The sequence below is a fragment of the Lepus europaeus genome, chromosome 4 (genome assembly GCF_033115175.1).
Source record: "Lepus europaeus isolate LE1 chromosome 4, mLepTim1.pri, whole genome shotgun sequence".
In the NCBI taxonomy this organism is placed as follows: Eukaryota; Metazoa; Chordata; class Mammalia; order Lagomorpha; family Leporidae; genus Lepus; species Lepus europaeus.
In genome coordinates, this window is record NC_084830.1 from 87,359,771 (window position 1) to 87,382,456 (window position 22,686).

A 22,686-nucleotide genomic window follows, 5' to 3' on the forward strand; every position below is an offset into this window, starting at 1 on the left:
AGGCTTTTTAGATTACTTACTGTCAATAATTTAATATTAAGTGAAAACTTAGCAAGCAATTTTAATTGCCAAATAACAACTTATGAAAGTATTTACCAAAAATTCTAAAGTCTTTTATAAATTATAAGAGTACCTGTAGTTGGAAAAATATTTTGAATATCTAGCACAAGTGTAACTTGTTTAACAAGCAAACCCAAGCATAAACATGTCAATGACTTTAAAAAATCATTTGTTTCTCTGTACCACCAAGTTTAAAACACCTGATACAGAAGTTTATTTAGGTCACGTGAACCAAAAATGTATTTTGGGTTAACTTAGTAGTTTAAATTTATGAACAATCTTATATCTATAAGTCAATTAAAAGAGTTCTTAATACATTTTTATGTAGACATACAATATGTATACATATAACACATAACATACATTACAGGATAGAATAATAAAGCAGTCTTAGTAACAGCTTTTTAAGATCTTTAACTGGTTTTTTTAATTATCAATTATTTAGAATTGATTTCTGTTTTTAGTAACCTGAATTAACCACACTTTTTTTAGTTGGAACCTGTTAAACTTTGGCTTTATCTATTTGTAGAGCCATACCAAAGTACTGAATACAATAAAGGTAGGAAAAAAAAAGTCCTTTGAAACCTAAAAGAGGAAACATTTAAACACAGAAACAACAATGTTTTTTTCATTAAGACAAGCATTGTGACGAATAACACAACCAAATCATTTGACTTTTGTAGCTTTTGGACATTTGTATGAGTAGTATTGATATAGATCGATTTTATTCGTGTCACAAAGTGATCATTTAAATGTTTTAGAATGAGTATATATTTAACCAAACCATGATTCTTTTAATAAAAACACAGCTGTTTTTCAACAATCAGAATTTAAGGAGAGACAGAGAACATAAGTAGGACAGAAAATTGATGTTTATTTGTCACTAAAATGGAAATAAAATCTTTAAATATAAGTTAGCACATGGAATCATCCCATAACTTGGAAGAACTGTAATAGAGTCAGAGCTAGGAATGAGAAGAGAGCTTCCTGGACCCAGATAGAAAACGGCAGTCACCAATTAAAACTGTTAAAAAAAAAAAAAAAAAACTGTTGCAGTTTTTTAACAGATTTTTAAAGATTATTTTAAAATATTTACTAACATATCTGTATGACAAAAACCTCACTGTTTTAACAGAGGATCAGATTTTAATTAATAGCTTTTATATTCAGAAAATTTGTCACTACCTTTTGTGACTTTCTCACACCTTTTACAACTTGAACATGTTTTTTAAACCTCTTTCTTTCTTAAGCTTCCTTACCAATTTTATACTTGTGACCCATTTTATCAGCTGATTTCTTGATTTATATTGAAATAATCCCTTAAAAATCTATAAATTAAGACAACATTTTAAAAATAAGATAACACATCAAATTTTAACCTTTAGTTATTTTTAAGCAGTCTTGAATTATTTACATATGGACTCTAACAAAAACAAGACACATGTATCTCATTTACCTTTACCCAATTCATATTTAGCAGTTACACCTTGGTGACTTAAGATGTTGATATTACATCATACTTTTATCTGAATTAAAGTCAAAATTACATTTACATGGAATTTACTCTTTTTATAAAACTCCAGCTAGAAATCAATGACATAAACCAGAGATTGAAAAAAATCCACATCAGGGCTGATCACCCATTGTTATTTTTCATCCAGATCTGTAAAAACCAAGCCACAAAACTTTGGCAAGTGACAAGGCAATTTTCAAGGCAGCAATCTTTCTAGATTTAAAAAAGAGAAATTTTAGAATATACACTGAAAAGTTGTCCCCTTAGACTGAGCAGAGCCCATGCTCATAGAAGGAACAGAGAGACTCCAGAGACAAGGGAATAAAGGAGACAGGCAGGACAGGGAAAAGAATTTACCTCCCGGGATTATGAATGCAGACAGTACATCAGAAAGTGGCCATGGGTTGGTGCCGTGGCTCACTTGGTTAATCCTCCGCCTGAGGCGCTGGCATCCCATATGGGCGCCATGTTCTAATCCCGGTTGCTTCTCTTCCAGTCCAGCTCTCTGCTGTGGCCTGGGAGGGCAGTGGAAGATGGCCAAGTGTTTGGGCCCCTGCACACACATGGGAGACCAGGAGGAAGCACCTGGCTCCTGGCTTGGGATCAGCACAGCGCCGGCCATAGAGGCCATTTGCGGGGTGAACCAACAAAAGGAAGACCTTTCTCTATCTCTCTCACTGTCTATAACTCTGTCAAATAAATAAAAAAGAAAAAAAAAATGAAAGTGGCCACAAAACTGGAACAGAAACCAGTACATCCAGGAAAGGCCTTTCTTTAACCAGACCAGAGCCTCCCTTCCTAACACCATCCCACTAGAATGGAACTGAGACTGTATTAGCATCTCGTCAGTCCTCCAATACCCAGAAGGCGCCACCAGAAAACAAGAATCGACTTACCAGAGGACCTAAGGCTAACTGGTCAGTGAAGAGGTCAATCGGAGCCTCCCAGGTCAGTGAATCAGGACATGGGACCCTGGAACATCATCAGCAGGCGCCTCCCCTATAGCCAGAGCACCAATCTGGAATGATTGGAGCGAGGTCTTCCCAGAGGTGGGCTCCATATCTCGCTGGGGCCTCCAAAATGTTGTACCTGAGCGAGTGTGAACAAAGGAGTACCACACATTGATAAAATTTGATGGTCCTTTATTGCACGTGGTGGAGAGTGGGCTCATGCCATAAAGAACTCTCGGCCCCGAAGCCCAAAGCAACAGGGTTTATAAAGCCAAAAACTACAAAATCGGGAGGGGAATACATGGTTGCTAGGATCAGGGGAGAATACATGGTTACCGAGGTCAAGCTGACCCAAAACCTATGGGAAACTAATATCAATTATAATCTTGACAATACCAGTTACAATCTTAACAATTTCTATTATAATCTCGACATTAATCCAGGTATTTGCTTAAACCATATGTAGGACATAGACAAATTACATTTTTATCATGAACCCAGGTGCAGCCTATCTGCTTCCAAGCTTGAGCAATCATGCTAGGGGGTTTCTATGCTCTGCCAAGTGTGATGCAGGTTGCCAGGTGTGATGGAGCAGACTGCTATTGTCCAAGTGTTTAGATCATAGCTTCAGACCAGAGTCTCATGGTGTGGGGAGGGAAGATGGGGGTGCTCTCTTAAGATGCAGTCTCAGGTGCTCCAAAATGGAGTCCTTACTGTCAAGGTGTTACTTTAAATTCACTTTCAGTTTTTTAATGCACATAATTCAATTTTTCCTAGAAAATTTAGGTCATAGCATATATTTAGTGTGGTGCTATGTTTTTAAAATTCATATCACATGAACAGTATTTTACAAAAGTTTAATAAACATAATTTTATAAAGATTATATAAAAAACAACAGACTACTCCATCTGCACAAACTTCTTAGAAATTAATGATCCTCTTTTATTAGTACACTTACTTTCTGAAGAGGTAATACATTCATAGGACTTATTGGAGTGAAAAATTGCTTTCCCTTCCTTGGCTTGCAATGACCCAGTTTCTCTTCCTGAAGGCAGCAAACAATACCTGATTCTTCAGTGAAGTTAAAGTCCTGTAGGTGGAATTGGGTCAGAAGGTACCTCTCTCACTCCTTGTTTCCAGAATTACATAATCGACACCACTCCTCTAGAAAGACATACTGCTTTTTGTTTTTGTTTTTGTTTTTTTAATATGTGTACATTCCACAAGCAAGAAACTTTAGTATGCCTCTCTCTTTTCCTAAGGCCTAAGAAATTGTGGTCAGGTAATTTTCCTTGTGCTTATTAGCCCATTACCATTTACCCCATTTACCATCAACTGCCCATTTCTAGCCTTTGTTCACAAGGATTCATTAAAAACCCTTTCTTAGCATTCAAGGATTATAGTCAGTCCTCTATGTTCCCCCACATCCAGGCAAAGCTGGGCCATCTGCACCCGGCAGGGCCTCTGGCCCCTTCACCCGCATCAGTGATGCATCTCTCACTGCCAGTGCTCATATTTTGCATGAGATTTCTTTCCTGAAGCCCACCCTGGGCTTGTGATCAGGAAGAAGAGTGACCTCTCAGGGTTGTGCTCAGAGAAGTCATGCAGTTGATGGAAGACTGGCGTTTGCCATCTGAATTCCCACATGACGTGGGAGCCCTCACCCAACCTTTGCACGCCTCTGGGCATCCTCACTTCCAGCTGTTGCTCACCCCTGTGCCTCAGCGCATGCCATCTCCCCAGTCTGGAGGGCCCTTCCAGCTCCGCTAGCTGTCTTCACCCAGGCTGGGTGTCCTCTTCAATGGACCCTGGGGCACCTGAGTTACCTGTCCATGGAACACCCTGTGCAGTTCAAGAATGAGTCTCCCAGTGCCCCCTTGGGAGCTCTGCAGCTCCCCCAGAGTCCTGCACAGCATATGCCCCTGGGTGATGATGGCTGATGAGAAACCAGTGCACAAACACACGCCTGCCCCACTCACCTTCCAGTGGGCCAAACGCTTCCTACAGCTCCGTGCCACCCCATACACAGCACAGATGGCCACCTGAGCACTAAAAACACACCCAAGGCTTACCCTTGTGTCCTCTCTTTCAGGCTTGTACCCTCTGCCTGTTTCTTTTCACACACAAATAAAGAACAAATGTCCCCGTATATCCTTAGATGTGTCCCGGACATAGCCAGGTTTAGCAAAGTCTGTCTCCTCTGTGCCCTCACCACTTCGTCCCACCCAGCCCTCAGGTGAATTCCAAACCCAAGCCTGTCCTGGCTCCAGGTTTTCTCTTCAACACCTCATAAATTACAACCGCTTCTACTCCTTATGCCCTCCATCAAACTGCACCCTCTATTATAAGGATTCCCACGGGGACTTCTGCTTATAGATCATTTGCTATTTTTATTTACGGATGTTACTTATCTTTGTCTTCTCTTGACAGATGTATCATTGCTATGTCGTCAGGATCTTGCCACGCAGAGATGTTCAATAAAAACAGCTTGCGTCGCCAAGCACTGCTGACTCTTACTCGATTTTTATTTCCCAACTTCTTCTTGTCAGAACAAATTTTTCCCTCGCCCTCTTCCCCCTGGCCAGCCGCCAGCAGCCACCGCCTCCCCGGCGGCTCCCAAGCCGACGCCCACGCCCACGCCCACACGGCTTACCTCAGCTCGGCGGGAAAACTGTTGACTTTGGATCCCAAGAGGAGCCACCAGACGCTCTAGAGAAGTCGGGCCGGGTGCTGCAGGCTGCAGAGGCTCTGCCAGGCCCCTCCCCCGCATGGACTCCGCAGCTGTCTCCTCTTCTCTCTCTAACGCTAAGCTTCCCAATCGAAGGGCCCTGCTCTGCAAACACCTGGGGAACATATTTTAATGCTGACGCCTGGGCCCCTTCCGACCCAGAAATTCTGACCTCATGATCCAGGGTGCAGCCTGGGCATCAGATATGTGAAACTTACGAGAAGTCCCGACGTGCGCGCCCCGGCTCTAAGACCGGACTTCCAGCTCCTAAATCTCGCCGCTCCGGAGAAGACGAAAGCAGTGCGGGCGCCCCACCCCCGGCGCAGGCGGCCCCACCCCCGGCGCGGGCGTGGCAGTCCTGCCCTTGGACCTAGGCTCCGGCCGGCGGCGGGATAAACACCTGAACTTCGCTGAACTGCGAGGCGGAGACGCGGGTGGTGGGGCGGACGAGGCCGGCTTCTCGGCGGACAGCAAGGGCAGCGTTTCTGGGGTGAGTGGCCGAGATCAAAGACCCCTCCCTGCGCTGGCTCCCCAAGGAGGTGGCGCCGGCTGGCTTCGCGCCCGGGCAGGGGTTGTGCGAGGTCGCCTCATGCTCTGGTGTAGACGGGAACATGCGCGAGGGGCGTGGATCCGCGAGCTACAGCCGGGCCAGGGGCGAGCCTGGGGTTGCGGCAAGCTGGAGAGAACGCCCACGGCCGGCGAGTGTGCAGCTCCGGCGTCCCCGAGGCCCTGGTTCCCTAAGCTGGCACAAACCCCGACCTCCCCTTCCCCGAGGGGTGAGCTGCCAGCTCCCTCCACAGCGCGAGTAGAGGATGTGGTGCCTGCCTGGTCGCTTCTGCGGCCCAAGTTCCCTGCTGTCTGCTGTTCAGAGGATCTCCCTTTCCTTGCCGCAACGCCCCCAGTTCTCCCCTTTCAGCCAAAGCTGTTCAACAATCTGTCTATCCCTTTACCTGACCCCTGGGACCAGGCAGGGCAGACCTGCCGCTGCACCGTGGTGGAGGAAGAAGGCGCCAGCCTAAAATGAACTCAGTTTAGCTCAGCCTTTGGACCTCCTAGACCATGGGAGGGAGACACCAAAAAAGTCTTCTGCCTGATTAAATGTAATGTGCCGCAACATCCAGAGCTGCACCAATCCAAAACCAGGAGCCAGGTGCTTCCTCCCAGTCTCCCATGTGGGTGCAGGGGCCCAAGGACTTGGGCCATCTTCCACTGCTTTCCCAGGCCACAGCAGAGAGCTGGATGGGAAGAGGAGCAGCCAGGACTAGAACCGGCGTCCATATGGGATGCCGACGCCGGAAGCAGAGGATTAACCTACTGTGCCACGGCGCTGGCCCCAGTAAAGCATCTTGTAAGCTCGTTTTCACTAAAATGTGTGTGACTGACAGCAGGAGCTATCAGTCAAGGGGAGGCCTTTGATTCATTCAGCAGACCTGAGTGTCTACTTGGGGAGCCATCCTACGAATCTGAGAAATGCAACAACCTCTATAAGGTGCTTAGTGGAAGCAAGGCACAATAGTCAAGCATGGAACATTCTCATTGCATCTGCAAAAGTACCCTATGTTGCAGGACTGGGAGAGAAGACCCAGAGATGCTAAGTAGCCTGCCATAGCCTGTCCCTGCTGGGCAGGGCAAGGCAAGAGTCCAGATCTGTCTCACCTCAGTCCCATAAGTAATGTGGAGCTGGTGGCAAGGGGTCCTCCGGACTTGGGCAATGGATATATGAGGGTACTTCAAAATGTTCCTGGAAAATGTTAGTCCTGGTTTGCCAAGTCCTCAGAGAAACTCTGCCAGTCTTGACTCATGGGTGGGAGCAATCAGTACCCCTGTGAGTGGCCAGGTCAGAAACATGCCCTACCTAGATCCTAGAAAGTGTGGATTCAAGGGCATCTTTCCTCATACCCACAGGCTTTGGGGCCTGCTGTACAGCACTGTGAACCCTTATCTCTGTTCTTCTTGGGCCACTGCAAAGTTATAGGGAAGTGAAAGTCCCCAGGCAGCTGGCTTGAAGCCACATGTAGAAGATTCATTAAATGCGAACAAATGCTTTTGGAAGGAAATATGTATCATGACATAGCATGGATTTCAAGATTTTTTTCAGTATGAAAATAAATGTCTTTATTCCAATTTTGCAATGATGCATTTGAAGTCCCTTAGTGTGTTATTGCCTGAAATGCCATTGGAAAATGTTCAAAACACTTCTCAAATACTTTGTGCAAATAGAAATTTACATTTCCCTCTGGGATCTGAGATTTGGAATAGCAATGCAAAGTTAAAGGACACCAAGACAAAATGAGAACAGAGAAATCTAAAAGGAGACAAAAATAAAAGCAGAAATTAGCAGATATGTCATAAACATTGCAATGTGGCCAAGTCTTTGAACATAAAATCAGCCAACAGGATTTATGATTATTATGAATGACCACTGATTAGGAAGAAATAATGAGCTTACCCTTTCGGTTAAGGTTGGGTGTGGGCTGGTGCCATGGCTCAATAGGGTAATCCTCCGCCTTGCGGCGCTGGCACACTGGGTTCTAGTCCCGGTCGGGGCACCGGATTCTGTCCCGGTTGCCCCTCTTCCAGGCCAGCTCTCTGCTGTGGCCCGGGAGCGCAGATGGAGGATGGCCCAAATCCTTGGGCCCTGTACCCCATGGGAGACCAGGAGAAGCACCTGGCTCCTGCCATTGGATCAGCGCGGTGTGCCGGCCGCAGCGGTCATTGGAGGGTGAACCAACGGCAAAGGAAGACCTTCCTCTCTGTCTCTCTCTCTCACTGTCCACTCTGCCTGTCAAAAAAAAAAAAAAAAAAAATTTAAAAAAAAAAAAGGTTGGGTGTGGGAGCTACAGTGCCTGGCTCACCCACATTTCTGAATGTACAACACATAGCAGGCCTGCAGGTAGGCAGCCACATAAAAAAGTGAAGCAGATATTAACCCATTGGGTTCCTCCCCCATTCTGAGGTCAAAGCCTGCTCCCAAGTCAGATGTTTCAATCAGGTTTCTCAGTTACTTCGGCTCTTCCAGAAACTCAGAGCTCTATATAGGAAGCAAACATTCCATCTTTTTTCACAGGTGTCAGCCAGAACATGTCTTCCAACCTGAAATCGGCAAAGGAGTTTCTTGTTTTCTTGGGAAAGTCACTGTTGAGCATTCTGGAGAGTATGATTTTAGCCATAATCCCAAGGCCGCGAAAGAATGTCGCTGGTGAGATCGTCCTCATAACAGGTGCCGGCAGTGGACTTGGAAGGCTCCTAGCCTTGCAGTTTGCCCGCCTGGGCTCTGTGCTTGTTCTCTGGGATGTCAACAAGGAGGGGAATGAGGAGACATGCCAAATGGCTCTGAATGCTGGAGCCACAAAAGTACACGCCTATACCTGTGACTGCAGCCAGAGGGAAGAAGTATATAGAGTGGCTGATCAGGTAAATGGGGGGGGAGGCTTACCATTTGTTGTGGGTTGTAAGCACCCTAAGTCAATACTAGGATGTGTGTCAATTTTGTGCTCATTTGCCTTTCTCAGTGCCTGTGTGTCTGTCTCCAGTATCTCTTTCTTTTTTTTTTTTAATTAAACTTTTATTTAATGAATATAAATTTCCAAAGTACAGCTTATGGGTTACAGTGGCTTCCCCCTCCCAAAATTTCCCTCCCACCCACAACCCTCCCCTTTCCCGCTCCCTCTCCCCTTCCAATCACATCATGATTCATTTTCAATTCTCTTTATATACAGAAGATCAGTTTAGTATATATTAGGTAACGATTTCAACAGTTTGCCCCCATATAGTAACACAAAGTGAAAAAAAATACTGTTGGAGTACTAGTTATAGCATTAAATAAGAGTGTCTCTTTCATTTTAAAAATATTGGTGGGGAGGGGGAGAGAGGCAATTAGGATTTCTGAGCTCAAGATGCTGTTCTAAGTACCCCATATGTATTAGATAATAACTCTATAAAGCCCATCCTTATCCCCCTTTCAGAAACAAAGGAAACTGAAGATTCAGGCAGGTGTGCGGCTTACAACTGATAAGTAGCAGAACTACAGCTTGGACTTGAGTTGGTTGACTTTGAACCACCACACTCCAGTGCCTGTATTGACTCCTGTTACAGGATAAGAATAAGCATCAGTGGCCATGTCATCTTTTGAGGATGAACAAACCAAGGCAGAGAGACACTAAATAGCCTTCCCCAGGTCACAAAGCTAGTGCATGACCCAGCCAGGATTTGCACTCGTATTAAGTCTGATTTTCAATCCAGGCTTTGTCCACTGAACCCCCATGGCTTTCATTTGAAAGTGTGTTTCTTTTAAGGAGTCATAAAAAAGCCAGAGGATGTTACTCATCTTAAAGATTATTACCACATTAGCATCTTTGGTGATTATACTGATGCACATATAAAGAAAGTATTCAGGAGGCTAAGCCACCAATATGTGACAGCATGGGTGTTCTTAGTTTTTGGCTTGCAAGTTTGTCTTTCCACCTTATAGCTCTCTTCCTATCATCTCCACATCACAGGCTACCCAGTACGGCCTCGAGAGCCAAACCTGACAAGCTCACACAACTTACACTGGGACTACCCTTCCTAGCTGCAGCTGATCTTACAGCTGTGTGGTCTAAATTTACAGTGATGAAATTCAGAACCCACGGAATGGTGCAGGGACAGTCCCACCTCCTGTCATCAATGCTGGGAAAGCCTGTGCCCATATCCCACACAAGAGCCAAGGTGGCAAGCTAAAGGTCTGTGAGATGGGAAAGGCCCCAGCGTTACACCTACAAGTTTTGTTTTCTAGTTTAAAATGATTGAATGCCTACTCTTACCAGTGGGTATCCCAGCAGCAAACAGGATCTTCTAGGACCCACCCCTCCTAGTTCTTATGCATCAAAATGGGAGGTGGAGGGAAGAAAACCAACCAGTCTGGGCAAACAGGACAGGCAGGCAGATTCTAATCTGTGCTTTTTTGGTAAAATGTGTGTGGGTCGTCTTCTTCAGTTCATTTCCAATGTGACCCCCATCTCCATGTGTGCTAGATCCTGGTCTATGTGATATCTGGCTATAGTGGAGCTATGCTCATGTCCCTTTGCATTGAATAAGATGATATGCCACTAAGAGTGGGCATTTAGCCTACCAGTTAAGATGCCCATGTCCCACATCAGAGTACCTGGGTTCAAACCCCAGCTCCAAGTGCTAACTGCAGCATCCTGCCAATGCAGACATGTGGAGAGATCTGGATTGAGTTCCCAAGTCCTGGCTTCAGCTTCTTCCCAGGTCTAGCTATTGCAAGCATTTGAACCAGGAGTCAAACAGTGGATAGAAAAGCTCTCTGTGTCTGTCAAAAAAATTAAAATAAGTAAAATTAAAAACAAACAAGAAAATATATGCTATTTACTCGGAGCGCAGAACTAAGTTACAAATCACTTAGGATAAGAATGGCTCTCATTGTGGAAGGGAAGTAGCAATTCAGCATTGGAACCATCTTATCGAGAGAAGAAACAATGAGAAAAAAGCCATCAGAATTGGCTCTCTAGTGCAATGTAGATAGTGCAGGAGATAAGCAGACTTTGTTTTTAGAGTTCATAAACACAGTCTGAGTTAAGGATTTATATATATATGACTACGGGAAACCTAGACCATATAAGAAATTGCTGCATTAGTGATGTTGCTCTTGTTTTTCAACGCAGGTTAAAAAAGAGGTTGGCGATGTTTCCATCCTAATCAACAATGCCGGAATCGTAACAGGCAAAACCTTCCTCGAATGCCCAGATGAGCATATGGAAAAGTCATTTGATGTGAATTTCAAAGCACATTTGTGGGTAATTATCTCTCCTTAAAAAAAATGTAAAGTGACTCTGATATTTAGAAGTACTTTTCCCTTGCCCCTTCACATTATGATTATCCCTGAATTAAGCCCAGACATCTCAGCTTTGGACTTGTCCTGGTCTTCCCAGTTCTGCTCTCCTGGTCACACTTAGGCTGCAGCTGCTGGAACTTCTGTTCAGTGAATACTGAAGACAGAGCTGTCCTTGCTGTCATACTGCAGTTTACTGCTAGTCTGCAAAGGTTGGGGACTGTGCAAGCTACTCCCATGTTCCTTAAACAGCTCAGTGAGACCAGGGATCGATCACAGAACGGAAGACTTGCTTCCTCAAGGCTGTACAGGAAGTCCCTGCAGTTTTGATAAAGCAGGGTGGCTTTATCATTGCCTCAGCTGGACCACTTTGACTATGAAAGGGAGCACTAATAGAACAGCAAGCATTATGCATCCTAGGAGGCATACTACTTGAGTCCCTGCCACCCAGATTGGAGACTTGTACTGAGTTCCAGGCTCCTGGCCTCAGCCAGCCCAGCTCTGGCTATTCGAGGCATTTGGGGTATGAACCAACAAAAGGAAGACCGACCTCTCTCTCCCTGTCTGTCTCTCTCTCCCTTTTAAAAATAAATGGATTTTTATTTTTTTAGAAAAAAAATAATTTTTTTTTTGACAGGCAGAGAGGACAGTGAGAGAGACAGAGAGGAAGGTCTTCCTTTGCCGTTGGTTCACCCTCCAATGGCCGCGGCGGCTGGTGCGCTGCGGCCGGCGCACCTTGCTGATCCGATGGCAGGAGCCAGGTGCCTATCCTGGTCTCCCATGGGGTGCAGGGCCCAAGCACTTGAGCCATCCTCCACTGCACTCCCTGGCCACAGCAGAGAGCTGGCCTGGAAGAGGGGCAGCCGGGACAGGATCGGTGCCCCGACCGGGACTAGAACCTGGTGTGCCGGCGCCGCAAGGCGGAGGATTAGCCTAGTGAGCCGCGGCGCAGGCCTGAAAAAAATTTTTAAAAGCAAGCATTAATGAGGGCTGGCCAATCCACAACCATACTCTCCTAACTGGAGACAAGAGAATTTCCTCCAGTAACCCTGGTCACCGTGTGATACCACCAGCAAGGCACAACCTGCCTTCTAAAGTGATGCACCCACTTCCAGAAGCTGTGCTTGCTGGCCTTTGCTGAGACCAGCCTTCTCTGGCCTCCCCATGCCCTACATGCGCCCTGCTGCTGCCTCTCCCAGATTCCGACCTCTGTGATTCTAGCCCTACTCACATCTCATCAGTGCCCAGGCAAGGAAAGCTGTTGCCTTCTGAGTGTGATTGCTGGCAGTTGAGAGCTCCTTTTCCATTCTCTTCCCTTTCCCACCCAGCTATCCTTCAGCAGCCTTCTAGTGTGATTTGACGCTTAGAATCTTACGTCCCCTACTTTCACCAAGAGTGTAATGTTAATAAGTGGTATTCTCCATGTTCTGCATAGTTTTGGGGAGGAAAAAAAAGGAAAGATCAGAACTTAGTGGCCACCAAGCTGCTATAGAATTACTGCAAATGATTGCTCTTGTTCCAAATGTCCTTCTGCCTTGTACTTTATATATATAATACATACTTATAGACATATACATTGCATGGCTCATTTTTATTCTAACAACCTATAGTTAATATATAATATATTCTATATGAGGAGTCTTCAAGAAATTCACAAAACATGTGCATTGTGAAAAAACCATTTGAAAACTTGAAAAATTGATTTACCAAAATAAACTCTAAGTCTATTTCCCATAAGCTTTTTGAAGTCTAATCACATATAATATTATGTAAATATATAATAACATATTTATAGTTAGAGTGAAAACCGTAATCCCCTTAAAAATCTCATTCTTGTGGCTTCTGTCTTACTACTGTCTTCCTACCTGTCCTACTCCTTGCTCCCTTCATAGTCTCTTCCTCCTCTTCTAGTTCTTCCCTAAGTCCTGGACCCCACCACTCCATTCTGGGCTCTCACTCTCTTCATGCTTCCTGGACAAGTTCTTTGAGCACCTGCGCACTGCCAAGCACAGAGAGCCGTGGGATAGCCAGGACCCCAGGAAGTGTGCTGGCTCATGGAAGACCACAAAAGCAGGAAACATCTTATCCTGCCACACTGTTTTCTTTCTCTACCTGTTAGTTTCTCTCTGAAAGGTGCTGCAGTGGAGGCAAACCAAAGATCTTTGACCTTCATGAGTGATCTCTTTCCCTACCTCTGTGTGGTCGTTGGAGGTGATGAATTCCTTGTTTGTTGCAGAAGACAACTTAACCAAAAGCTCCTTTCTCTCTTCCGTATCTTCAGTTTAATTGTGCGCTGTTGCAGGGTCTGGCGTGAAGCCTCAGCACCATTTACAGTGTGCGATGATCAAACAGGGTGGCTGCCCTGCACCTTCCTTCCCCAGGTCCGGGTCGAAGGTGAAGCAGTTCTACAGTGCTGCGAGCCAGCGCACCTTGCCACTTTCTAACAGATCGTCTGTTTTATGAAATGAAATAAAATTACAAGAGCATTATTCAGAGAGGTGGAGAGAATTTAAAACAAAGTACTCTTTTTGAATAGAAGCCAACAGCAACATGTCCTGTGACCAATGTTCGCAGGGAGGAAAGGCAGCAGAAATCAAAACAATTCCAGTCTTCGGTGCTTGTCAACAGGTTTGGGTTGTAGCTGCCACAGCTGAGATTCTCCCATTCTACTCTCATTATTGTTTTAAGGTTGTGTTGTTAAAAGTCAGTCAGGTGGCCAGCGTCATGGCTCAATAGGCTAATCCTCCGCCTTGCGGCGCCAGCACACGGGGTTCTATTCCCGGTCAGGGCACCGGATTCTGTCCCGGTTGCTCCTCTTCCAGTCCAGCTCTCTGCTATGGCCCGGGAAGGCAGTGGAGGATGGTCCAAGTGCTTGGGCCCTGCACCCGCAAGGGAGACCAGGAGAAGCACCTGGCTGCTGGCTTCGGATCAGCGCAGTGTGCCAGCTGCAGTGCGCCAGCCGCAGCAGCCATTGGAGGGTGAACCAACAGCAAAAGGAAGACCTTTCTCTGTCTCTCTCTCTCTCTCACTGTCCACTCTGCCTGTCAAAAAAAAGTCAGGAGCAAAAAAAAGTTATTTTTTAATAACGTAGGAATTACCATAAGAAAATATTGATGTAACAGGTTGACATAGTTACTTTCCAGATGTTTGAGTTTTTATACCCCAGTATGATGTTTATGAGCTGAAAAAAAAATTTATTACACTGATCATGTATAAACATCTGAAAAAAATCTACAATGCAGTATTAAATGTTGAAATTTTTCCTTTGCTCTTCTTAGACTTATAAAGCCTTTCTACCTGCTATGATTGCTAATAACCATGGACATTTGGTTTGCATTTCAAGTTCAGCTGGATTAGTTGGAGTAAATGGGCTAGCAGGTAAGAGAAATAGAATATTTTACAGTTGCAAACTTCCTTACAACCTTAATTTATATCACAGCTCTAAATAATCACAAGTGACTAGATGCACTTAGAAGAAAGAATGATAAATAGAGAGGTTTAGTCTATATAATAAGCAGTTGAGAACTTTTTTGGGAGGCAGAATTCATGTAAGCAAAATTGCTTACATGAAGTTGAAGTAGGCACTTAGGAATCACTAGATCTGATGCAATCCCTCGGTTTAAAGAAGAGAAAAATGGGCATTTGGCCTAGTAGTTAAGACACCTATGTCCCATATCAGAGTGCCTGGGCTAAAGTCCCACCTCTGGCTCCGCTTTCCAACTTCTTGCTCATGGAAACCTGAGAGGCAACAGTGATGGCACAAGTAATTGGGTTCCTGCCAACCTTGTGAGAGACCTGGATTAAGTTCCTGGCTCCAGGTTCCCAGCCATTGTAGGCATTTGGGGAATGGGAGTTAGCGTGCTCGCGCATGCTTGCTCTCTCTCTCTCTCTCTCTCTTCCCCTCAAATAATTTTTTGAAAAAAAAATTAGAGGAGAGAAAGATTTTCCCACCTCACTGATAATGTTTCTGGAAGAAGTAATCAACACAGCCTCTGTTCCCCAAAATTCCCCTGGCGTTGTTACCAGGGTGATACAGATAACCACCTTGTCTTCTCCTAAAGTTCCCATTAAGTGGTCTTCCCTGCTGTGAGTTAGAGAAAGTTTCTTCACCCCGAGAAATCTAGAATTAGCCTCTTTGCTTTTCCACTGGTTGATGACCTTGCAGGAAGTAGTGGTCATTTTTGTTTCCCTCGCAGTACTCATCTGATTGGCAATAGCACAGAGTGATACAGAACTACACCAAGATCCTTTGCCTAGGAGGCCCAACTCAGTATCTCGCTCTAGGAGGAGGAGAACCCTTGTCCTTACCTCCCAGGGTGTCCACTAGAGCAGTTGTCCCGTGTCCTGGCTTACACAGATCTCTGAGGTAGTTTGAAATAGTTTGCCATTGGATGCTTCCTGATGCCTTTGAGCTAGAGTGGCACAGTTTAAGATTCATAAAACTCATATTAGCTCAGTATGTCTGTTACATGAATAAGTTTTTTAGAGTAAAAAGCCACCTGACATATTACCAATCTATACTCTATGGACACTGGCCTTGCGTTCCTCTATCCTTAGAATTCTTCAGGTGTTATTATTGCCTTTCTCTGAGATGTCTGATAAGCCATGTGCCTTGAAGTCATACAGACACGTTTACAGTCCCCACTGATCCCTTTTCTAATGCAATATCCCAATCTTCTTATATGAGACTTTCCTACCCACGGTTCACCTGACAAACAAGAGTAAGCTTATCAAAATTTCCCACAGTATTAGCTACCCTGCATCATAACCACCAGGGGGCGCTAATTGAGAATACAGATTCCCTGGTCCTGGCTGCTCATCAGAATCTTGAGCTGGGGGCACTGTGAGCCACATTTATTGAAGATGCCTCAAATAATCCAGGAAGCTGTTCTAGATTCTTCCTCACCCCTTCCATCCCCTCAGCCTTTTTCCCACTGTCTTGGGCAGTACTGGGGCTGACCCACACCTGACACTTGTTACTTGGAGCTTGCCAGTTGTGATAGCTGTGTCGCAACACAACAGGTGAACATGCCTCATCTGACTGTGGGAGTCAGAGAATTATTAGTCCACCTAAACCCCATTTCTCCTCCAAATCTTTTTTGCTCATCAAATTGAATATTCAGATCTTTTCTTAAAGCAAATGTGATTAAGGGCGGAAAGCTCAAAATGGACATAAAGGCTACTTTCCACTATCCTTGCATCTTCAAGGTCTTTCAGAGATAGTGGTAGAAGCTAACAGGTGCTTTGTTCTTCTGGTAGTAAAAGAAAGAGTTATAGTTGGAAGCAAACTTGATCTGAGTATCACGACCTGTGCTGACCTCTCTAGCCTAGATTCCTATGTTACCTGTTGTTTTATCTCTTGTATGACCTCCTGCCCCAGTGGAATTGAAGTTCTTCGGGGCAGGAACTGGATGCACATCTTGTGCTCCTTGTAACTGAGCACAGGATCTGGCAGTTCACTAACATGTAAGCACAGTCTATTAGTGTGGCCTGGGGGAGCATCCTGCCATCCTTCTAATCTTGGAGTCTACTTGGTCATTAGCAACTGACCTTCAATAGACCTTGAACCTTCCCACTCACTCCTCACCTCTTCCAGTGAGAGTAGACCAAGAAAATATAAAAGAACAACTCTGACATTGTTGTCACATTCTTCATTGGTGATTAGTGTTATAAGTCAATCTTAATGTAATGCCATTTGAAGCCCTTAGGGTAGGGGCCGGCACTGTGGCATAGCAGGTAAAGCCGCCGCCTGCAGTACCAGCATCCCAGATGGGTGCTGGTTCAAGTCCCAGCTGCTCCACTTCCATTCTTGCTCCCTGCTATGGCCTGGGAAAGCAGTAGAAAATGGCCCAAGTCCTTGCGCCCCTATACCCATGTGGGAAGACCTGGAGGAAGCTTCTGTCTTCTGGTTTCGTATCAGCCCAGCTCTGGCTGTTGCAGCCAGTTGGGGAGTGAACTAGCGGATGGAAGACTTCTCTCTCTCTCTCTCTCTCTCTGCCTCTCCTTCTCTCTCTGTGTAACTCTTTCAAATAAATAAATGAATCTTTAAAAAAAAAAAAAAAGACCTTAGGGTAAATGAGGGGTCTTCAAAAAATCCATGGAAAATGCCTACTGTGGAAAAACTGTGCATGGATTCCCAATTTTTTGGCACAAAAATAAACATATTTTTATTCTGATTTTCCCACAAATTTTTGAAGTACCATTATACATTAGCAATGTCTGTCTTTTTCAGATTATTGTGCAAGTAAATTTGCAGCTTTCGGTTTTGCAGAATCTGTATTTATAGAGACTTTTGCCCAAAACCAAGAGGGGATCAAAACCACAATTGTATGCCCATTTTTTATAAAAACTGGAATGTTTGAAGGTTGTGCTACTAGGTAAGTCTACCTTTTGATTTTGAAGAAACTACATTCTTGAGAATGACTGCTTATCTACTTGATAATGTTCTATTTGCCATAGATGTTGTATAAAAGATACTTATCTAGGATTCATCCTGATTTGCAAATAGTTTCAGAATTATGTCTGTTGTAGCTTTCTTAGTCCAGATCACAGGTCCTGGAGTCCACCCAGCAGGACCTGAATTCCAGCTCTGCCAGTCACTGCTGGGTCTGAAACCGTGTTTCAGAATTCTTTCTCACAAAAAGACACTGGATGAACATGGTTTAACAAGAGAGTGTCCCAACTAGTAGCCACCTGGAGCCGGAGATCTGCTCATCCCTCTCCTAGGCTGTCCTGACCACAGCCGCTTTGTGCCACCCAATTCTATTCCATGCCTGCCCCTGCTCCAGGAGGTCTGAAAACCTTTGAAGGGGCATTATCTTAGTCAGTTTGAGCTGCTATAACAATACTGTACACTAGGTGGCTCAAATATTAGAAATTTCTTTCTCACATTTCTGAAGGCAGTAGTCAAAACTCAAAGTGCCAACAGCTCAGGTGTCTAGGGAGGGCCGTCCACCTAGTTTGCAGATGGTCACCTTTTCTCTGGTTTCCTTTTTCAGCAGGAGTGGAGGTGGGGACAGAGAGACAGAGAGATCGTCTCTCTTGCAACTCTTCTTGTAAGGGCACTGATCCCATTCCTGAGCACCCCATCCTAATGACCCCATTTCCTCCCAAAGACTCCACCTCCAAAGACAACAATACAATGGAGATTGGGTTTCAACTTGTGAGGTTTAGGGGGACATGGTCAGCCCATCATAAGCACAATGCCCACTTCTGCTTCTAAAGAAGACAGCAAGCAGATTTTCAACACCTTGCTTCACCATGTTTAGACCATTTGTTTAATATGATTTCTTATGTTTACTGAAACATCAGTTGTATTCATTGGAATCATCATTTTCCATTTCAACTTCTAGTTACACTACTGGTCACTACATTGGTAAAAAGAGAGTAAATATAGAAATAGGCGAAACATGGAAGGGAAAGAAATAAGTGATTATGTCTTAGAATATTTTTATTCCTGACCTGAAGGAGTTAGTTCTATTAATTTGTTAATTTGGGTTTTGATTTTGTTTTGATTTGTTTTTCATACTCTAGGTGTCCTACTCTGTTGCCAATTCTGGAACCAGAATATGCAGTCAGAAAAATAGTAGATGCTATTCTGCAAGAAAGAGTGTACTTATATATGCCAAAGTTTTTATACTTCATGATGTTTTTAAAAAGGTAACAATCTCAGCTTTCATTATTTCCATAGTGTCAAGCAACAGTTCATTCCAAATCCCACTGACAGAAGCCATTTTAAAAATGTCTCTCACATGAATGAATTTTAAAAAGGAAAATCTTCTAAGTCCTCTTGAGCCCATCATTGTGCCCATTTGCTGACACAATCCCAACACTGCATGGTTGCATCTCTCCCTATAAGTCAAAAACATAGGGTTGGGCCCTGGCTGCCATCTTTAGATTGCATTTTGTCAGAAAGAAATAGATTTCCTGAATGATCTATGGACAGACTGAAATGAGTTTTTTATAGGAGAGATGCTTTACTTTGTGCCCATCAGAAAATAATCCCATTGGAACAGATATTGTATATAGGCTTCTTCAAGTACAGGGTCCCAAAGTCAAAGCCAGACCATAAACCAAATGCTTCAGAAATTTGGGTATGAGTAAAATTGGCAATAGATAATAAATTTGAGCAATAACAGAAAGAACTTGAGGTGAAATGCTGAAAGAAAAATCACCTCTTAAGAACATAAGAACGAATTTTTGCTCATCTTTCTCTGCTTTCCCTTGGATTTCCATTGCTGAACTCATCAGCTGCAGCCTGTGACATTTTGGCCCAGTTACAGGGACAGTGGTGCCAAACTGCTGAAGCAGCTTGGTTCCTGCTCTCTCAGTCCATTTTCTAGACTGTAACAGGTCATCTGACTGTCCTTCCCCTCACCGGCGTTTCTGTTTTACAAAGAAGCACATTCCATGACTGACCTACTCTGCTCTGTTGAGTTGAAACCTGTCTTCTAACTTTTTCTTGGTCATTGTCACTTTGCCCCTAGCTCTACATGTGATTTCCTTATCCCTGACAATAACAATTCTTCAGTCCTTTGAAGATAGATTTATACCGCATGTCTTTCACATGACTAACAGCCAATGTCCTTCCTGTGTACATAAATTTCTTTTCTGATGAGCTAATTATATCTACTCCGCATGATGAACCAAAGTCCCAGTCTTCATGCGTTGCCAAAGGGTTCAATGTGTCTGGATGTGGCTATGTGACACAGGGCAAGGGTCTTTGACAAGCAATTTGAAGCCCAGGATTATGATCGTGTGGTTTACTAAGTCTGTGACTCAGCACACCTCCCATTCTCCAGTTCTCACTTTCCTCATTTAAGATTCTAAGACAAGATTTGTCCCATCTTGTAGATGGGTATAATGCCTTGTTTGTCGGGCAGCTGATTTATACCTGATACAGTGGGTACTTCTTACCTGATAGCAGACTATCATATCAGACTAATGCCAACCTTAAGAACACAGCACAGAATTTTTACATGTTCAATAATTGTGGAGGTTTTATTTACTTTTATGGTATATTGGCTCTGGGTCACATCTTGAGAGAGAGAAGATATTTCCTGAGAAGGATGGAAGAAACACAAAGTGAGCTCAATGAAGGGAGAATGCATGAAACATGCCATCAAGCATTCATTCAGAAAACATTTAGAGGGTGTGGTGTGTGCACCAAGCTGTGCTCCCAATCCTAGGATCTAGGGTTAGAGTAATGAACAACACAAATACCCTTGGAATTATATTCTCAGAGGATGGGAATCAAGAAAGGAACAAACAAAAAATAAGGGAAAAGCAATCCCAGTCGTCATAGTGTTGGAGAGAAATATAAAACAGGAAAAGGGAACCTCAAAAGGGAGGGGAGAGGGGTCCAAGTTGGGAATTAAAATTCAATATGGTGGCCAGCGCCGTGGCTCAATAGGATAATCCTCCACCTTGCAGCGCCGGCACACGGGGTTCTAGTCCCGGTCGGGGTGCCGGATTCTGTCCCGGTTGCCCCTCTTCCAGGCCAGCTCTCTGCTATGGCCCGGGAGTGCAGTGGAGGATGGTCCAAGTGCTTGGGCCCTGCACCCGTGGGAGACCGGGATAAGTACCTGGCTCCTGCCATCGGATCAGCACGGTGTGCCGGCCGCAGTGCATCGGCCGCAGCAGCCATTGGAGGGTGAACCAACGGCAAAGGAAGACCTTTCTCTCTGTCTCTCTCTCTCTCACTGTCCAGTCTGCCTGTCAAATAAAAAAAAAAAATTCAATATGGTGCTTATGTCACCAGGAAGGTGATACTAGACCAGACCTAAAGTTGGGGAATAGTGTGGGAGGTTCATAAACTACCTGGAGATCTTGGGGAACACACACAGAGGGCCAGTGAACAAGTACAGGGTCTTTTTCTTTATCCTATACTTGCCTTGTAACTTTCCCTGCTCTGCAGTGATCTTGAAAGTCAAGAGCATTGGAGTGATGGCCATGCATGTCTTACAGAGGGGCAAGTGGGGATGGAGGAGACAGAGTCTTTGTTTTGTCTTGCCAAATGCCTGAAGATCTATTGCATCTACTGCAGCTATTGCTTCTACTCCCTCACAGTAGTCCCTCCCAGAAAGATAGTTGACTTCATTGTACACTTAAGGAAACTGAGGACTACAGCTAAGTACAAGGGATCTTTGGAAAGTTCATAGAGAGAATAATCATTTAGTCTAGTAGCTGAGACACTTGTCCCACCTCAGAGTGCCTGGTTCAATACCCAGATCCACCACTTAACTCCAGCTTCCTGCTAACACAGACCCTGGGAAGCAGCAGTGATGGCTCAAGTACTTGCTCCCTGCCACCCACAGGGAGACCTTGATTGAGTTCTGGCTCTTGTCTTCTCTCCAACCCCCCAAGGGAGGTGGAGTGGAAGGAGAGAGAAAACAAGAGAAGGAGGGAGAGAAAGGCAAAACTAAAAATTGGAGATCAAAAAAAAAAATTTTTTTAAAAATCTGTTTTTTTAAAGTTCATGGAAAATGATTATGAAAAACTATGCAAGTAGTTCAATTTTTTTCACAAAAGAAAGATCTTAGAATTCTACTTTTCCCTGAAATTTTTCAAGTACGCCTGTGAGTTGCTTAAGCCAGCATTGCAAATGATGGCTGGGATTCCAAACTTGCTCAGCTACCCCTAAGCCTGTCCCCACCACACAAGACTTCCTTGCTCCTCAGTCATAATAAAATGTAGTGACACTTTGGAAACTGAAATGAGAAGTAAATTGAATGCTGTAAACAAAGCCAGGAGAGCTGTAGAGGCTCTGAGTAGGTGTCCTTCTGTATAGCAGACAAAGCTCAGTGACACTGAGACTGGTAGCGCTGAGACCCAGTGATGTGTGTGTGAATGAGTGACTTCACCTTTAACTTCAGCTAAGCTGCTAAAGATTCCCTTGCAAATGATAACCAAGAAAAATTGCTCTCTTGTATTCTCTTTAGTTTCTTGCCCATCAAGACGGGACTGCTTATATGTGACTACATGGGCATCTTCCATGTAATGGATGGCTTCACTGGCCAAAAGAAGAAAGCCTAAAGAGAAACTCCATGGCTGATGTCATCTGATACCTAACATTATTTAATGCTTATATCAAAGAAGAAAAGTACTTTTTTCTGGCAATAGAATACATCTGGAGACCACAAGCACCATTTGAATTCTGCTATCTGGACTAGAAAGTTTAACCACTGTCTGAAAATGATGTTGCTGTCTCCTTTTCTGTTGAGTTTTGGTTTTGGCTTGTTTGTTTTCAAAACTAAAGACAGACAGCTCGGTTTTGTTGTTTTCATTTGCAACAGATGTGAGTGTTTGATAAGCTGCTGGCATGAGCTGCCTTGAGTTTCGGTCACTGGAAAGGTGACTCCCACAGAGCTGGTGGCTGTGGTTGAATTTGTACTGGGGATTGCGGTGGGAGCAGGGAGCAGTGGGGCTGGGAAGTTTGGTGGGTTTTTTTGTTTGTTTGTTTGTTTGTTTGTTTGTTTTTAGAGGTAGAGGTACAGACAGTGAGAGGGAGAAACAGAAAGGTCTTCCATCCACTGGTTCACTCCCCGAACGGCTGCAACAGCCAGTGCTGTGCTGATCAGAAGCCAGGAGCCAGGATTGGAAGCC

General features: G+C 44.4%; 1 protein-coding gene and 1 long non-coding RNA gene across 4 annotated transcripts; one reads left to right on the forward strand and one right to left on the reverse strand.

Moving 5' to 3' along the window:
• Positions 1 to 438: 438 nt before the first annotated feature.
• On the reverse strand, positions 439 to 5,613 carry LOC133757735 (uncharacterized). 3 transcript variants are annotated; one of them, XR_009865724.1, is made up of 5 exons: positions 5,471 to 5,613; positions 5,178 to 5,367; positions 3,483 to 3,614; positions 2,470 to 2,662; positions 440 to 1,084 (listed from the first exon to the last, which is right to left on the reverse strand). It is a non-coding gene; the product is annotated as an uncharacterized LOC133757735 (long non-coding RNA). The 3 variants fall into 3 exon arrangements; XR_009865726.1 differs by lacking the exons at positions 5,178 to 5,367; positions 5,471 to 5,613 and adding an exon at positions 4,504 to 5,171 and having other exon boundaries at positions 439 to 1,084; positions 3,483 to 4,366; XR_009865725.1 differs by lacking the exon at positions 3,483 to 3,614 and having other exon boundaries at positions 441 to 1,084.
• Positions 5,614 to 5,626: 13 nt separating this feature from the next.
• Positions 5,627 to 22,374, forward strand: SDR16C5 (short chain dehydrogenase/reductase family 16C member 5). The gene is made up of 7 exons (XM_062188478.1): positions 5,627 to 5,742; positions 8,320 to 8,666; positions 10,916 to 11,047; positions 14,361 to 14,460; positions 17,315 to 17,459; positions 18,616 to 18,741; positions 22,023 to 22,374. The coding sequence occupies exons 2-7, from the start codon at positions 8,334 to 8,336 to the stop codon at positions 22,114 to 22,116; spliced, it is 930 nt and encodes a 309-aa protein (XP_062044462.1). The 5' UTR covers positions 5,627 to 5,742; positions 8,320 to 8,333; the 3' UTR covers positions 22,117 to 22,374.
• The last annotated feature ends 312 nt before the right edge of the window (positions 22,375 to 22,686 follow it).